General features: G+C 40.5%; 1 protein-coding gene across 1 annotated transcript in view; it reads right to left on the reverse strand.

Moving 5' to 3' along the window:
- Window positions 1-473: 473 nt before the first annotated feature.
- TBX15 (T-box 15) overlaps window positions 474-19,306 on the reverse strand; it is a 155,575-nt gene continuing 136,742 nt past the window's right edge. The window contains exon 8 of the mRNA XM_006900313.1: window positions 474-1,401. Coding sequence (XP_006900375.1) covers window positions 617-1,401 — 785 coding nt within the window. The 3' untranslated portion in view covers window positions 474-616. The remainder of the gene's footprint in view (window positions 1,402-19,306) is intronic.

A 19,306-nucleotide genomic window follows, 5' to 3' on the forward strand; every position in this document is an offset into this window, starting at 1 on the left:
TGTTCCAGAAACAAAGTGAGCTGCAGAGCAGAAAGGCTGGCAGCTACAACTGGCCAAGTCCATCTCATGTTGTACATAGACCAAATCTTGGTGAAAGCACCCATTCTGGGCCTTCCTCCACAAAGAGTTCACCCAGTTCAGAGTCTCTGTGTGCATGTCTGACTGTGTGTGTGAAAGGGTTCCTGTGTGAATAGGTATGTATGCATGCATCCATATAAGTATGTAGAAGAGGGCGTGTGTGTGTGTGTGTGTGTGTGTGTGTGTGTGTGTAATTTGTCATGGCATCTTACACTCTAGCATCTCCCTTAACACATTAGTATAAAATGATCATTCAATTTCTTCAAAGGCCACGCCGGAGTAGGCGATGCTTTATAAAGCTAAGGTTCAGGGTAGGCAGGAGAAAGGCCACTGAGTTGGGGATGATTCCACTGCAAGTATTCTTCAGTGGCTTAAAAGTGTCTCTTGGTTGTTCCTGGGTATATGTTTTCCTCCTCAAAAAAAAAAAAAAAAAGGAAAAGGAAAAAAGAAAACACAGTTCCTGTTTTCAAGAGGAGGATCTGCCCAGGGAGACTCTGGGGCCTCGGCCGCTGTGGGCTCCGTGGGATCTGACTGGCCATTAAACCATGTGCACAGACATCTGGGAGGAGGAACCTGGGACCGCCCCATACTGCCGGCCATCACAGGTGTTGGTCGCCTGCTGGTTATTGGGTGACGGGCTAATCATGTGCATGCTGTGCTCCATTCCCGTGGGCAGGTACTGCCTCTCTCCAAAAGCCCCATTGGAAGGGGAAGAACAGAGTAAAGTGCTTTGAGAGGCGCTCAGTTTTTCTGGGCTTGCAGCTAGCCTAGGGGAAGTGGGAAAATTGTATCCATACAGGTTGTAGGGGTTGTGGAGGGAGAAGGCATTGTAGGAGCTCTGCTGCATGTGGCTGCCCCCGAACATGTGTGGTGAAGAGGAGCTGGAGGCGGCATTGCCTGCCTGCATGACATACTGAAACTGAGAAGTGGGGAAGGACCCCAGCTGGCCACTGTAGGCTTCCATCTTGCCATTGCTAGGCAGCGAGGGAGGTGTTGGTATTCCTGAGATCAGAGATGGAGTCCTCTGAGGCATGAAGGTTTCTGAGGGCTGAGTAGCTGAAGCGGTGCCGCTCTGGAGCCTGTTGTAACCACTGTCACTCAGCCCTGGGTAGCTCTGCAAGGCAGCCATGTTGCTTCGGGCACAGGGTGGATAATCAGAGAGGTTTAGGTTACACAGCTGACTCTCTCGACAGCCCACATTGAAAGTGTTGGGGGCCAAATGAAAGGTTGGAGGAGAACAGGATGGAGATAACAGATGAGAAGAAGCAGAAGGGGATGGCGTCCCAGTGCTGGAGGTTGTTGGGGATGTGCCTGTGCTGCCACCTGAAAAATAAAGCATAAATACCCTTGAGGCAGAAGAACACAGGATGGTGCAAAAGTTAATGGTTCCAAGCCACCCCGTGGCTCCCCGGAAAGCAGACTCAGTAATCTGTGTCCAAAAGGAGCACTGCCCATGAAGGCCCTACAAAGAATCTACTCTGTAGCATATGAGGCCCCTTGAGTCAGAACAGACTCCATAGCAACAAGTTACCATGGAGACAGAGATTTTAAAGGTTAGTCTATCCAGGCCAGATACAAGTCATGCAGCAGGTGCTCTCAGATGTCCAAGATGGGCTGATTTTTACAGAACCACTGCTTTCTCTTAACCCAGCAGGTTTCTGCTAAGTAATTCCACCTGTACATCCACCCATGCCCAGTGAAGGGAGAACAAAGAGGGTGGGAACAAAAGAACAACAATAAAAAATCCTAAACATATGCTTATTCCCCTCTGTAAGAACCTTAGTCAAATCTGTTAAAAATAAACTAACAAATATTCCGCTACTCAATTTACTATTTCTTATGCTCAAATTCACTCTTAAAAAGACGTGGTATTCAGCATTCAAATCCTAGCTCAACATTTCCAATTTTCAGTGGAAATGAATTAATAATGTGTTTTATCCAGAAAATTGTGTCCATTTTACCATCTTTAGACTTTCAGCGAGTAGTGGAGAATCTTAAAAGCAGGGCCCTCATCACAGAGGAAAATGGGTACGAGGACTGAATGTCATTATGAGGGCTGAATCCTGAAATCACTGAGCAGAGAAAGGGTCCACATATTGAAGACAAGCACATGAAATGGAAGTTATGTCACATAAAAGACATTGTGAATACAGTTATAAAAGTAAGATCATATGGTCAGAATAAAGGTTAACCTGAAATAAGGATGATTCCAAGGGCCTGCTCATCTCCCCCTCACCCCTTTTTTTAAAATTCTGATTTATGTACAAAGTTTTAATACATTGGTTTTTACAAAAGATCCTTTCCATTTCCTTCACCTCACCCACCTGGTGGCCTAGTGGTAAGGAATTATGCTGCCAACCCAAAATCACACAGTTCAAATCCACTAGCTACTCCATGGGAGAAAGATGGACACTCTCTTCCCATATAATTTACTGTTTCTGAAAACCCACTAAAGGGTCAGCTATGAGTCAGTTCCCACTTGATGACTCCTCTCCCTTTTAAAGGAGCCTTCCCAGTCTCGGAGACTAGAACAAAGGCCTTAAAAATGGCACTTTTGGATTTTGGAGATTTGTGAGACAGGCAACCAACCAAATACCTCCTCGAAAAGGCAGGAGATATGGGTGCTACTTACAATTGTGCTACACAATCCTCTTACCTCTTCTTCCCCTCCCTCCCTTAACAAAGCCTCTCTGGGTTTTAGTTTCTTCCTTCTAGATGAGGAGATGAATTAGATCAATAGTTTTTAAGTTCAGATGCTTAAAGAATCATCTTCGAGCTTTAAAAGATGGTAATATCCCTGATTAGCATCAGTATGGATGGTGAAGAGATCGAAATAGTTAACAGTTTTAGTTTACTTGGCTCCACAGTCAACACTTGTGGTAACAGCAGCCAGGAAATCAGGAGACGAATTGCATTGGGAAAGTCAGCTGTGAGGGACCTCTCAAGAGTACTGAAGAACAATGATGTCAGGCTGGAGACTAAGGTGCGCCTGATCCAGGCTATAGTCTTTACAATTACATGCTATGCATGGGAGAGTGGGACGGTGACTAGGGATGATAGAAAGAGAATTAATGCCTTTGAGTTGTGGTGCTGGAGAAGAGTGTTGAATGTACCATGGACGGCTAGGAGAACAAACAGGTTTGTCCTGGAGAGCTGGAATGCTCCTTGGAGTCAAGGATTCTGAAGCTTCCTCTGCCATACTTTGGGCAGTTTCAAGGAGGGACTGGCCCTTGGAGAGGGACATCATATTTGGGAGAGTGGTGGAACAGTGCAGGAGAGGAAGACCCTCAATGAGATGGATTGACTCTGTGTTTGGAGTGGTGGGAATGAGTGTATTGGAGACAGCAAGGTTGGCACGGTACAGAGCAGCGTTTAGGGCTCTTGTACATAGAGTCACTATGAGTCGCAAGTGACTCAATAGCACATAACAACAACAACAACAATATCCCTGAGGTCTATCTAGACCAAATAAATGCGAATTTCTGGGTAATTATTTAAAAAAAAAAATAACAACACCCAAACAAACAGCTACAAAAATAATTTTGAAGTACAGTCAGGGTTGAGAATCAATAATCTAACCCATTCCCCTCATTTCAAAGTATTCTCAGTAGTGATGGTCACATTGACATCAGAATCAATAGAAGAACTTGGTAAAACGTTGGCTCCACTCACAGAACTTCTGATTTGGTAGATCTGGAAGGGAACAAAAAAACCGACATTTCTAACAAGTTCTCAAGAGATACTTATTTTGCTTGTCCAGGGACCCACATTTCAGGGTGGAGAATCCCAATTTTTGTTATGCCCAATGGTCTATACCAACTCAAAACTGATCTTTTTGTGGGTTTTTTTAAGAAATGCACAGGAGGAGATGTCCCAACTTTGTTGTTATTGTTGTTGTTAAGTAATTTAATGCCATAGAGTCATAGACAACCCATAGCGACCCTATGGATCTTGAACATAAAACTTTGATCTTTTCTCCAAGTTCATAGAGTTTCCAGAGGCAAGCTTTTTTTTGAAAGTGGATGCCACTCCTGCTTCGAAGCTTGTTTTATTTGGGAGTTCCACAAAAACCAGGCCCAATGGCTGCAGACCTAAGGGCTCAAAAGCCTTTTTAAAGATGAAGCTAAATCCAATCAGCTCACACCCTGTTGAGAGCAACAGCCACACTAGCCTCAACCCCAAACCAGAAAACACACCTTTGCAGAATCTGGCCGTTCTGTTCATCTTCCCACTCTGGAAATAGCCCCATCTTTATCCCTGGTGTGTTCAAACTGCATGTTTTTGGGGTTGGCAGTACAACTCCTTACCATTAAGCCACAGAGCTCAAGAAATCCCGCAGTCCCTTTTATCTCCACAAATCCTGAATTAGTATAGGCAGTCCCTGGTTATAAATGGCCAATTTGCAGACAACTCCTACCTCTTCACTAATATTAAATTTGGTCAGAATAAACTAACCCCTACTTGCAATAAAATTCTTCTTCACAATTACCTTCATTTGCCACATGTACTGTTTTTAAGTAATAGTACTTTTCCAGTATCTTCCTTATAAATCAGATATCCATCAGTCCTCACCCTTTCCTGCCTTCTGGCCTTTATCCTTGGGCAAATATTGCTTATTAGACTTTATGTCGTTGGCTACTCTAAGGAGTGCATATCTCCCTAGTGTTAATTGGTTGCCACATGTACCTGTCTGTTGTTTGGCTGAAAGTAAAGCCATTGGTTTAAATAAAGTAAGTTTTATTCTATGTTTGAAGTCTTGAGTGTTCCATCAATCTCTATAAACAAGTAAATCTGGCATTTTTCAAGTTTTGTTCCCCATTTTCACTCACTCTGTTCTTCTACTGATCTTCTACTAAGATCCCTTTTAGAATGGTCAGCAATGGTAGCTGAGCACCTTGGTCATCATGGAAATTGAGAGTAGAGTTCTATATTATACTGAAGAGCAACGGTGTCTCTCTGAAGACTAAGGTGCATCTGATTCAGACCATGGTCTTTGCAATCACTTGTTATGCATCAGAGAGTTGGACAATGACTAGGGAGGATAGAAGGAGAATTAATGGCTTTGAGCTGTGGTGCTGGAGAAGAGTGCTGAGGGTACCATGGACTGCCAAGAAAACAAACAGATTCACCCTGGAGAGGGTTAAACCAGGCTGCTCTTTGGAGGTAAGGACTCTGAGGCTCCGTCTGACATACTTTGGTCATGTTGTAAGGAGAAACAGGTCCTTGGAGAAGGAAATCATGCTTGGGAGGGTGGACGGACAGCTCAAGAGGGGAAGGCCCTCTAGGAGGTAGATTGATTCAGTGACTGGGCTAATTGGGATGGGTGTGTCAGAGACAGTGAGATTGGCACAGGACAGAGCAGAGTTTAGAACTGTTGTACATAGGGTCGCTATGAGTCGCAAGTGACTTGACGGCACATAACAACAACAACAACATATGTCCTTAGGACACATCTTTACTTTCTTCTCTTCTGTTTGTCCAATACAGAGAGAAAGAAGGAATTTCACCTTAGATGGCTACCCCAAAGCTTTTAAGATCCCAGCTGCTACTCATCAAAATAGGAGAGACTACCTGTATTTGGAAGGATCTCCTATGTCTTGGATACCAGGACTGGACTGGTTGCTAATGAACCACCAGATATAAGAAAGCTAACTCACTTCACAGGTGTTATCAAATAGTTTAAGAAAACCAAAACCAACCTATACATGCCTCCGTTTTCATAGGACCAAGAAGCAGCAGTTGTTAGCATGTTAGCTTCTCAAAGGAAGCTAAGCAGAGTGATATGTGCTAGACTCCTGGGATTCATTTGATTGTTAGAATGAGTGGCTACTGCTATTTTCCACAGGGAATCTCCCATGATGGAATGTCCTCCCTCAGGACAAAGTTGGCACTTTCCCAGAAATATTGAGAAATATAATTTCCCAAGGATATTGAAACTCTTTAGGTCATTCACAATTCAAACTGGGCTCTTGGAATCTGGGCTTCTATAAAAGGGCAAATAATATTTTAAGTGGAAAAAAGCAGGGGTAACTTTTTTTTTCTATGAGAAAATGAGAAGAAAAGGAGTAGAATTCCAGTAATATTAAGATACAGAATCCAAACTAAAGAAAACTGGGGGGGCGAAGGGGGGGGGGAGATCCTCAGCCTACATCCATAAATACAGCCAGTTCTGTTGTCTGCAGAAGTGCCTAAATAGTGCAAACTCAGATGCCAACTGAAATGTCAGAGGTTTAAGTCCACACAGAAGCCCCTTGGAAGAAAAGGTCCAGGGACTTACTTCCCCAAATCAGACACTGAAAACTCTATATATTGTACACTTCTACTCTGACCCACCCGGGGTCACTATGGCTGAAGAAGTACAACTATGATTCTTCTTAATTATTTTTGGTAAATTTTTACAAAGCCCAACTAAAACCATCATGCTCTTGGTCAAAAACAGTACCCTGTACTTTCAAAACAGAACTTAAAACAAATTCCAAATGTCCAACCACAAACAAATGGATTGAAATATTATGGTACAGTCACACAGTGGAATACTACACATTACACAAGGGCAATGATTTTGTAAATTATTACCTAATTTGGGAGGGATTGAAGAGCATTATGCTGAGCGACCTAACTCAGCCCCAGAAGGACAAATACTGTATAAAACCATTATTGTAGAGTGTGAATAAGGATCCAAGGGGGGTTGGGGAGGGTGGAAGCAGAGGGATGAGAATGTGGAGGGGGGGGGTTAATCATGGAGTTGTAGAATTTGTTGGATGGGGGTGTTGAGGGAAATTGTAAGATTCTGTTCTCAGAAACAATGTATTCACATTTTGTAAATAAACTTGTATAATTGTTGAAAAAAGAAGATGGGGGGGAGAAAAGAGAATTCACTAGGTACAGAGTAAGCTAAGACTTTAACTAAGATTCTGTGTGTAAAATGACTACAGAAGATTAGGGCCTAAGCAAGTGACCAGCTACAGCTAAATTTTGTCCATTTTTATGGGAAGTATGGTCAAAAGTTCTAGAGTCCATTTTAAAAATTGTCTTGTTTGGAGTCCAGAACGAAGTAGAGTGGACTTGGGGGCAGGGATTGTATAACAATGAAAGAATTTTTCTTTTACTTTTCAAAGAGAAGAGTGAACTTGGGGGGAGGGGTAGGCTGGGAGAAAAGTGCAACAATGAATGAGTGAAAACCCTAAGTCTCTGTAAACTTTCATTTAAATTGATAATTAAAAAAAAAAGTAAAATAAAATAAATTGTCCTGTTTGGAGTCCAGAACAAAGGCTGCATAGTGGAGTAGACTTGGGGGGAGGGATTGTATAACAATGAAAGAATTTTACTTTTCAAAGAGAAGAGCAAATGGGGCGTGGGGTGGGCAGGGAGAAAAGTGCAACAATGAATGAGTGGAAATCAAAATGTAATCACTAAAATGAATAATAATAATAAAAATTTTAAAAAAAATTGAGACTAAATATGAGACTAAAAGGGCATCATTCCCCTTACACAAAGCTCAGAATTCCAGAAGGGATAGGAAAGGACATTTAAATGTGGAACCCAAAGAGGAAGTGGGGAGAGTAGGGATTACCCCTAGACTCACTAAGCAAGGTGTAAAGAAAGGGTTGAATGGAAAACTAACTTGTTCTGTAAACTTTCACTCAAAGTGGAAAAAAATATTTAAAAATAAAATAAAGATGACATATAAATAGCCACTGCTTTTAGAGTCATTTGTGAAAACACTCATTAAATGTCTTCTTTTTGAGCTTCTTCTTGTTTCTTTGTTTTAATTATACTCATTTATTTACAAAATTCTAATAATATTCTTTTCCAAAACAGATTCTTTCAATTTCCCTCAGCCCCACCCTTATCAGATTTTCTTGGGCTTTATACTTCTTTAGTGGGGTAAAAAGACCGTTACTCCATAATTTAAGACCAATATTTCTACAAGAAGTAAACCAGCAGCTGACTATGGTAGGAAGGGCTTTAAGTTCTATTCCAAGTGAGTTCACCCCTGTTTGTGACTATAGGTGGAAAGGACCTTCATGAGCCTAATTAGGCCTCTGTAGGCCTAATCTGGGAAATTAAGATCTTAACATATTGGGCCCAGATTTATATCCTTTCTCAATCATTATATTTGTATCTGAGGATTAGAGGTATGCTAAGATAGTGACCAATTACAAGAATTTTCCAAGGGATTATTTTAGAATAAGGGAGGAAAGTTGAGAAGTAGGAAGAACATCTCACGCTTGTTTTGACATCCCTGGACAGGCTCACCAACAGAGATTCAGAAGAAGGTCAGGGATTCCTTTTCTGCATGCATATGGTTCCTCTTTGAGACAACCTACACATTGTCTTCTTCTTCTACCCTAAATGCCATGAACCAGTGAAATAAGTGCTATCTAACTCAAACGGAGCAACTTGATTCCAGCTGTAAAGAGATTTGTGCTTTATAGGATGTGTGTCTAGTCTCCTGTCTTTGAAAGTCCATCCTTGCTCTCCCTGAGCTGGTGTTTATGTGATCCCTTAAGGAGACCACCTGTTCAGCTCTCTACACCATCAAGTTACAGGTACACTCAGACACATATCTAGGGCATGGCAGTATGGCACGTGTCCTGGAGACCACATGGTAGAGAGCACCAATGAGAAATTTCTATTTGCCTTGCAGTTTCCATCGCCAGCTGTGAGAGATCATTCAGCAATTTAAAACTAATTGCCAAAGGTGCAATTTTCTGTAGCTATGCCTCTGGGCATGCTCCACCAGGCCCTGGCCCTCCAGCAGGAAGCAGGAGATGGAGCAGATGACTTTTACAACTCTAAATGGCTTTCTCGGATGGCCCAAGATGGAGCGCATGGTACTGATTTAAGGCCTCAATTGATTTCACTACAGAAAAAGAGTAAGACGGGAACTATTAACAAGTTACAGGGATATCTGCTGAGCAGATGAGGGGCACATGTTAAAAAAGTTTGTAGTCAGCTTGCTTTGGCTTTTAAATGACACTCACTGGAAATGAGACTTGGTGGCCTGCTGAGCTTCAAGGGGTGGAAGTCCCTAAATGAACTAATTTTTGAAGGGAGAGGGTAAGCCTGTCCAAGGGAAAGTCACATTGCCTCTATTGACTTTGAAAAAATGCTCTTATGTACTTAAAAGTACTCCTTACCAATAATAACTATTTTTCAAACTCCACACAAAGAAAACTGCAGCGTTTGTTTTGCAGACGAGTAAACCAAGATACCAAGAAGTCATGATCTAACTAACAGCTTGTCAGTTGTGAGGCAAGATTTAGACATTTCAGCCAAATGCTAAATAAGTATAAGGGGGCAGCCCACCCTCCCCGAGCATTTCAACACTTGTCTGACTAAAAGCCTCTCATTGCAGATGACAGAGGGCAGAGGAGGCCATGCCACACTGATTCAGAAAGTGGTCAGAGCTGTCTCACAAGGAGTACAGGAGAAACTTCACTTTCCCTTCATTGTCATCCCCTCCCTATCTGCCAGTTCCTTAATGCTCTAAGGGTCTGATATAACCATTCATGGATATCCACGGCTATATCCTCAACAGGATGGACTAACACAGTGACTGCAACACTGGGTTTGAGCAATGCCAAGATCATAGCAATGGCACAGGTTAGAGTAAGGTTCCAATCTATTGTTCATGTTTCTATGGCTTGTAGTTGACTCAATGGAACCTAACAGCAACACGGCCGTTATAATCCTACCTTGGTAAACTAGCTATTCCAAGATTTGAGTTCCTCAACTTTACTTTCTTTGTCTCTATGTATTGAGACTAGATGAGATAAGATATACCACAAAGTGTACAGAACAGTACTTGGTTCATAGTTGTTGCTATCTGCCATCATGTTGGTGCTCATGGCAACCTATAACTAAATGCTTCCCAGTTGGATGGTGACCAGACTTTTGTGATCCGAAAGTTTTCACTGACTGATTTTCAGTAGATCACCAGCCCTTTCTTCCTACTTACTCCATTTTAGGCTTGGGACTGAACTTGACACTTGCATGCAAAGTGAGAATTCTACTTGAATCACTGGGGTGTGAACATTTTTCATGTCTGTTCTATGAGAGAGGAAGAAGTGGAAGATGGAGAAAGGAATTTAGGGACACTTAGGTTCTAATGAGGAGGCACTTGGATGTGTCAGCTTCTGTTCATTGAGTTGACTATATTGGTTTCTCCACATGCTAATCATTTTGAAAATCAAGTAAATGTCTCAATGATACAGGCTAGAAATAGCTCCATAGCTGAGGACAATGTATCACTGAGGAGATGACAGTTACGACCCACTGGAGCCATATTCCAAAAGGCTAACAAAACCTTTATTTCACTCTGAATTACCTCCCACAAGCTCCCAGTGACTTTCAATAACTCTATCTTACTTGAATCCACAATCAATACACTTAGTACGAGAAGTTAGAAGATCAGGAGATGTATTATACTAGGAAAGTCAGTAGTTGGAGACTTCTAAATTATCAAGTAGCAATGATGCCTGTTTGAGGACTAAGGTGCACCTGAATCAAGCTATGGTCTTTTCAGTCACTTGCTGTGAGGCTGAGATCTGGACAATGAGTAAGGATGACAGAAGAAAAATGGATTCCTTTGAATTGTTGTGTGGGAGAAGAACATTCCACAGACAGCCTAAAAGAACAGTTGATATGTTTTAGACCAGGTGCTCCTTGGAGGCAAAGATGATAATGTTTCATTTCACATACTTTGGGCATGTTGCTAGGAGAAGTTACTCTTTGGAAAGGGACATCATGCTTAGGAAGGTGGAGAGTCAGCAAAGGAGAAGAAAACACTCAGCCAGGTAGGTTGACACAGTCATTGCAGCAATGGGCTTGATTGTGTCAGAGGTTTTGAGGATGGTACAGGATAGGACAGGGTTCAGATCGGTTGTTCAAAGGGTCACTGTAAGCCATACTCAACTCAATGGAACCTAACAACAATAACAACAGCCCCCAGAGGGAGTTCTGGTGGCCTAGTGGTAAGAAGCTGTGCTGCAATCCCAAAAGCACATGGTTCTAATCCCTCAGCTGCTCTGAGGGAGACAGATGGGCAATTTCCTCCCAGGCAATTCGATGTCTCTGAAAATTTGCTAGAAGGTCAGCTATTGATCAGTTTTGACTCAAGGGCACACAACTACAACAATGACAACAGCCCCCAGAATAAAAATGGGCTGTCCTATGGCTTCATCTCAGATTAAAGAAATAAGAATTCACAGAACACAATAGGTATATTGATTTCTTCCCCACTAACCTCAGAGGACTTGTGAGAGGTAATTAAAATGTAACACCCTCTGTAGTTTCAACTTCTCAGGTGTTCCAGAGCCAACCCTGCATCTTAAACTCCCTGCATCGTATTTTATCTATGGGCTAAGTGGATAGGCACCTGTTAAAATTAATCTACAATATTAACTTGTTCCAATACTTGAGGCTAGCAGCCAAAACCATGAACAAGAAAGAATACACGGTTAGCAGTGATCTCGTAAAAAGACAAAAAAGCTAGAATTTGCTTGTGTACCATGAAGACAAGTTAAATGTGACTGTGAAAATGCTGAATCCTAAACCTGCTGACTTTTGCATCTTTAAATTGATTGCTTCCAGATTGTAATACAGAGGCTTTCACACAAAGTTTCCTTTTGGATTTATTTGTTGTGCATTCCCTCCCCACTACCACCACCCCCCTTTTTTTTTTTACAGCAATGCGACAAAACTCCATCTGAGCTGGCAAAGAATAAATTTCCATGTAATTATTCAGCTCTACAAGCCAGACTCTTCTCTTATTTAACTTGATGGCTTCTGTCCCTGAGGTGTGCTGATGCATTGTGTGTCTTGGAGAAGCCTTCTTTGAGACTTTCACACAGTTAAGAGGTAAGATGTCAGCACTCCGTGGACCAATCCCAAGGAATAAACTCAGAGGCCAGAGGTTTCATGAACACAGCACTGTTGATCTCAGCTACGAAACTGTACTCTTGTAACAATGCAAATGTGAAATATTATAGTGCCAGTGGGAATTGTACAGTTACACTCTTAGAAAAAAAAATTCTTAGTGCATCATTCTCCATAAAATGTAAAGCTATGCATAGATTCAAACTCCCTCCCTTTAAACTAGCCTTTTAAATGTTTATCCAGTTCTCCATTTTCACACTGTTCTCTTTGTCTCCTCTGCTTCTTAGATGGTCCTGTTTCATAGCCACCACATCTCCTGGGTGAACTAACCCCAAATCCTCACTTTCCTCTGCTTTAGCTTGTTTGTTTTTTCCTGACACTCATTTTACTGCCTTCCTTGCTATATCACACATCTGTTGTTATTGTCATTTGGAATTCATCTGCCTCTCTCCTGGCAACAGTACCCAGATTTCCCTCTGGGAATAGCCCCTCTACTACTTTTACCCCTTCATGCTTACCTCCCGAGAAGGCATGTGACTCAAGTCCAGCAAACAAAATGTCATGTTCCTCAGCTACAGTAATTGGTTTAGGTGTGAGGCAATTAGTGTCAATGAAATTCGGTGAGACTTTCCTAAAAATCTTGAGGAAAAGTACATACTCCTTCTCATCAGATTTAACCCTATATAATATAGGTCAAGGAACTGCTAGCAGCCATGTGACCACCAGGATGAGCAGAGAACGAAGTCAAAATAATCTACCATGGAGTCAATTCTGCCCAAAAGAGACCAAGTAAGGCATAGTAGAACTGTCCCGCAAGGTTTCCATTCACAGGTGCAAACTGCCTCATCTTTGTCCTGCTGAGTGGCTAGTATATTTGAACTGCCAACCTTTCTAGTGGCAGACTGTTTAGTCATTGCACAACCAGGGCTCCTCAAAGTCAACATGGATGAGAGAATAATAAGGAAATTAAACAAAACTTGGTCTTAGCAGTCTTGTTTGGGCTCCTGAATCCAGCTTTGCATAAAAGAAGCTATTTGAATACATTTCATGAGCCAGTGAGTTTCCTTTTTGTTTAAACCATTTGGGCTTTATTTCACTCATTCTAATTAATGCAGCTCTCTCATTCTACAAGTAATTCAATTGTGAATATGAAGGGAATATTAAGGTAAAATTTAGGTAGAGAGAAATAGAAATGAAAGTACTAAACTCTACTACAGACCATTTTATCAAATGGGAGCTGTAGATGATGCTTTCCTATGATAACATTCCAGCAAAAAATAGCTAAAAATTTCACCTATGTAGTAGACTCCTGATGTAGGAAACCTCTGCTGAAAAATAATAATAATAATAATAATAATAATAATAATAATGACAATTGATAAGATATTGACTTTACTTTTAAAAAATTATAGTCTTTCAAATGATTGTGGAAACAATAAGAAAGTGAATAAAGTGAAAATGCTGGAGTCTTTATTAAAAAGTGATTTTTCATATTAAGAGTAGGACAAAATTTCATTAATAAAAAAATCAAAAGTTTGTTTTCTCAAAAAAGACATTCAGAAGTTCAAGGGAAAACTGTATAAACAAACTAATTGACAGGAAATCTAGTGGGAAAAATGATTAAAATAAAACAGGTGCAAACACAAAAATGATAGGAAAATAAAAAGAAAGCATTTATAGGCTAACTGTTCTCTGATGGAATTTCATTGTGAAATTCAGTTTCAGAGACTGTAGGCCTAATCACTAAATTTCATATGGTCCTGAGTTGGACACTGAGACATGAGGTGAGCATTAATTAAAAAATTGGTTCAATTTAATATTATGGTTGTAGTTGTTGTGTTTCCTCTAGTCGGAACTGACCCATAGTTGATCCTGCACTGGGTTTTCAAAGCCAGTAAATCATATGGGAGAAGACTGTCCATATTCCTTTTGCAGAGTAGTTGGTGAATTCAAACTACAGACCTTTACACTGGCAGTACAATCCCTTACCCCTAAGCCACCAGATCTCCTTTAATATACTATCAAGCCAATGTTAATTTCTCAGTTTTGACAAATGTACTATTATTATGTATAATAGTAACCTTAATGAAATTTGGGTAAAGTATATGGGAACTCTCTGGCCTATGAAATAATAATGTTTACTATGTATGGACTGAGGCTTAATGTCAAGAAGACAAAGATTCTCACCACTGGACCAATTGGTAGCATCAGGATGGATGGTGAAGAGATTGAGATTGTTCACAGCTTCAGTTTGCTCAGCTCCACAGTCAACACTCTTGGCACCAGCAGCCAGGAAATAAAAAAACGTATTGCCATGGGAAAGTCTGATGTTAGGGACCTCTCCAAAGTACTCAGGAGCAATGGTGTCTCTCTGGAGACTAAGGTGCGTCTGATACAGGCCATGGTCTTTGCAATCACTTGTTATGCATTAGAGAGTTGGACAATGACTAGGCAGGATAGAAGGAGAATTGACGCCTTTGAGCTCTGGTGCTAGAGAAGAGTATTGAATGTACCATGGACTGCCAAGAAAACAGATTCATCCTGGAAAGGGTTAAACTAGGCTACTGCTTGGAGGCAAGGATTCTGGGGCTTCGTCTGACATACTTTGGGCATGTTGCAAGGAGGGACGGGTCCTTGGAGAGGGACATCATGCTTGGGAGGGTGGAGGGACGGCACAGGAGGGTAAGTGACTGGGGTAATCGGGATGGGTGTGTCAGAGGCAGTGCGATTGGCACAGGTTAGAGAAGGGTTTAGGGCTGTTGTGCATAGGGTCGCTATGAGTCACAAATGACTCGACGGCACATAACAGCAACAAACAATGTATAATAATAATAATAATTTATAATTATTCCAAATTTTAAAGTTTCATAAATCTGAAAGGACAGTGTTACTTAACAAAACTGAATACTATAGTCCATAGAGAGTTGTGCTGCTAACTCAAAGGTGGTGCCTCTCAAACCCACCAGCAACTACATGAGAGAAAGATGGGCAGTCTCTGCTCTTGTGATTTACAGTCTCCAAAAACCCACTGGAGAGTCGGCTAGGGCTTGGAGTTGGCTCCAAATCAGTGGCAATGAGATATTAAGTGACTCAAAAACAACAAAAAATTTTAAAAATAATAGGAAAAGCATATAATAAGAGCAGATATAATAATAGAATAAACTCATAGAAGTCCAAAATTAATTGAAACGTACAGATTTTCAGAGCATGATGTGCACTTTTCTTTCTTCTTCTATTTTATCACAAGGTATGTCCTTTTAAATGTGTATTCATTAAAAAATTCTATTCCAACAAGACTTAACATTACCTATCAACTCACAAAATGTTAGTTAACTAACTAGAGTAATAAATAAGTGAAACTTATTCCTTAGTGCTCAAATTTCAAGACTAATTTATTTACTCCCCATCCATATGCATTGATACCTGAGACCATAATCAGTTCTTCCCAACTTGTCCTGCTATGTCCTCGAGAATTTCTGGACACTTCCTTCCTTCATCCGGAGCCTTCGTAATGTATTGAATTAAGCACTGGGGCTGCTAACTGAAAAGCTGGCATGATTAGGTTCCATTTGTCTGCTAAGAAAGATTGGAATCCCTTAGCTGCTTCCATAAAGATTCACAGCTGTGGAAACCCTATGGTGTCCTGGAGGGTGATGAGTTGGTATGGACTAATGGCTGTGTGTGTGTGTGTGTGTGTGTGTGTGTGTGTGTATAGCACCTCAATTGACAGTCTTCTATCTGAGCATTAAGTAACCAGGCTCTACACTACTTGACTTCCAAGATCAGACAAGACTGAGTACATTCAAGGCAAGACTCATGCATCTGTTGGAGAATCACTATGAGTTGGAATTGATTCTACTGTAATCAGAATGAGTTTCACTATGAGGAGCCCTGTTGATACAGTGGTTTGTGTTTTAAATTAAAAAAGCCAGCAGTTTGTGTCTACCAGCATCTTCACAGAAGAGAGAAAAATGTGGTAGTCTGTTTCTGTAAGGCTGTTTTCAGCCATGGAAACCATACAGGTCAATTCAGTTTGAATGGACTCATTTTGCATGGTTTTTATGGATTTCTTTGATTTTGTCCTTTTTATCCTTTATCAAACTTGTTTTATCTTTGGTGTCTGGTTTTCATTTTTTTCTAACCTCTCTTTCAGATTAGCTGAAATTTGTCTTAATTTAGTATATTTTTGCCAAACACATTCACACCAGCTCCTGTGATACAAAACATAACAGCTTATTACTCAGCAACATTTGGGCATTAAATGTGCACTGGAAACCAAGTAACAGAGTGTTTGAATAGTGATTGTAAAAATGCAAGAAAAATGAGAACATGAAGTATTAATCCAATAATGACGCAAACAGACTAAATTCAACCTCTAAAGGAATTTAGCCTACTCTAGATGACAGAGAAAGCTTTCCCAAGAACTTGACATTGTAGCTGAATTTTCAAATATAGAAAACACTAACTTGGATCCTTTGTGTTCTAGTGCATAATGCTAACTAACTGAATTGTTAGCGCTAGTGGCCAACTGGCAAGAAGCTTTGCTGCAATCCCAAAACCACGTAGTTCGAATCCACCGGGTACACTGTGGAAGAAGAATGGGCAATCTCCTCTCATGTGACTAACTGCCTCTGAAAACTCTCCAGAGGGTCGGCTATGGGTCAGTTCTGACCTAATGGTACACAACAACTACACGGTAGATGGTTTAGACTCACCAGCTACTCCAAGAGAAACAGAAAGGCAATCTCTCATGTAAAGATTTACAGCCTTAGAAACCCTAAGGATGGTCACTGAGAATGGGAAGTGATTCAAGGGAAGTTAGTCAAAGTGATGATGGAACAAATTAAAGAAGGGAAAGTGACATAGGTTGAAGCTAGAGTAATAATTATAGCAATAATAGAGAACATTTGTTGAATACTCACCGTATCCTAGATATTCTTCTAAGAGTTTTACCTCTATTATCTAGTTATCACCACTTCCATTATAAAGGTGACCAAGCCAGAGAATGCAAGGTCTCTCAGGCTATGATGAAGATTATATTTCATATATGTAAATTTTGACCATTTAAAGGTCCTAAGCAAGCTACAGTAGTGGTTGATGTGACCTTGCATGTGTTTTAGGAACACTGACTCTGATAGCTATGTGGAGGAAAAACCCCTTGGAGGGGGAAAAAAAAAGAGGTACCCCAGATATCAAAGTGACAGGTGATGTAAACTCAGGGTGAGATAATGGCAAATTGGATTAGAGGTGTAGATGTATTGGATTAGAGATGTAGATGTACTCAGGAACTTTATTAGATATGCTAGGTCACACTGAGAAGAAGACAGCAATATAATGATGGAGTCTGACCCACAGAACTAAATGCCTGGTGTTCTTCATTTGGAATAAGACACTGGGTTGGTGGATTCCGCTTTAGACACAGTGAGTATTATTAGCTTCTGGGGGAAACCAGTATACAAACTTTGTAAGCAAACCTATATTTTTTTAAATTAAAAATATATATACAATGAATATTTGAGAGGACCAAAATGAGATTGATCCAACCCCTGCAAGGAGATCTTCATGCTTATGTTATAAATCATATTACAGTTTCAAGCCCTTGTTCTTATACAGCTAAAAAAAAGAAAGACGAAAAAGAAATGCTTTTTAAAAGTTCCATGTGGACATTCAGTTACAAGTTGTACTTGTGGGTATTATCCCTCATTTCAATGTTAAATGAAATATGCATAAATCAGTAGTCTTTGAATCACTGCAACTACAGTTCAAACACTGACCATTACTCTTTCCCAGTATTTTACAGTATTAACTCGTTCAGAATCTGATCCTATGCACTGACTGACTTCTAAGTAATGCATATCAGCCCTTGGAATCTATCACCAACAGAGTTCCTCATTATCCTAATTAATTCATTATTTGACAAACATTAAACACACTGTAGTGTTCACATCTGTAGTGATGTCCACTAGCAATGGAGAGAAAGGGGCTACAATAAGTGACGGGTCTTAGTTATGCAACAGACACAAACCAGCCTTGGTGTCATTACACTGGTCCAAAAGTGTTCTTTTCAGCACAGCCAATAATAAACTACTTGGAGTCACTTCTCCTGAACACTCTTAGTTTTAGTCACACAAATAGATTGATTATGTTATTGTTGTTGTATGCCATCCAGTTGACTTCAACTCACAGAGAATCCATGTGACAGAGTAGTACCATCCTGTAGGTTTTCTTAGACGTAATCATTACAAAAACACTTCACCAAGTCCTTATCCTACTAATCAGCTGGATGTCTTCAAACCACCAAACTTTCAGTTACTGGTCAAGTGCTTAATCATTTGTATCACCAGGGTACAACTTCATATATGTAGTGCTTAAAAAAAAAGTGTGTGTGTGTGTGTGAGAGAGAGAGAGAGAGAGAGAATGTATGCAGAATTGGGACACACGTTATTGCCAAGAAAACCTGTTGAAACTACAGCATTTAATGTTGTTGACTGTCGTTGAGTCAAGCAAGTGACCCTATTGAACAAAAGACCCGAAGCCTTTCTATAACTATCTTTGTTTCTCAAAGTTCATAGAGTTTCCAGAGGCATGTTGTTTAGGAAGTAGATGCCACTCCTGCTTCCAAACAGCATTGAATAAGATGGGCTATTCTTTCCTTTTCCCTGGGCTCTTCTCTCTTTTCAGAGAGCTCTAGTGGCACAGTCAATAGAGTACTGCACTACCAACCCAAAGGCCACTGTGGTTTGAATCTACCAGAGGCTCCATGGGAGAAAGATCAGCAGTCTCTTCCCATTTGATTTACAGCCTCAGAAACCCAACAGAGGTTCTGACTCGACAATCAGTGAATGTTTGTCTTATGGTTTTTGCTGTTGTGGGTTGTTTTTTTTTCTGTTTTTGTTTTGCCTTAGTCAGCCTCCTCAAGCACAACGTACTTGCCTAGTTCATTCCTCTCTGTCATTAGCAATATTTGTGTAGAAGCTATTCCTGAAATGCAATTTCTTCCTCCAGATTCTCCAAAAGTGTAAACTCCTTTGCTGATTCTAAATGAGGAAATCTGAAGATATGACATGTGCTTGACTTCATAGAAAGTGAAATATCTAGTTAAAGTTACTGTTCAAGTCGCTGAACAATAAACCAATGAAATAATGGGGAAAAGAAATTCTTAATGGGAAATAAAAGCTCTAATACAATTTTTTTTTTAAATGATCCTGCAGAGAGGAAATAGGTCAATTAGGACAACTTCTTTGGTACTCTTAACTCAGCTTGAACACCACTTCCCTACAGAAATCTTACTAGTCTGACCTGTACATTCCTTTCTTTTTGTACAAAAGGTAGGGGGAAATTAATC

This window comes from Elephantulus edwardii, unplaced genomic scaffold, assembly GCF_000299155.1.
Source record: "Elephantulus edwardii isolate Elephantulus edwardi_28Jun2011 unplaced genomic scaffold, EleEdw1.0 scaffold00280, whole genome shotgun sequence".
Taxonomy (NCBI): domain Eukaryota; kingdom Metazoa; phylum Chordata; class Mammalia; order Macroscelidea; family Macroscelididae; genus Elephantulus; species Elephantulus edwardii.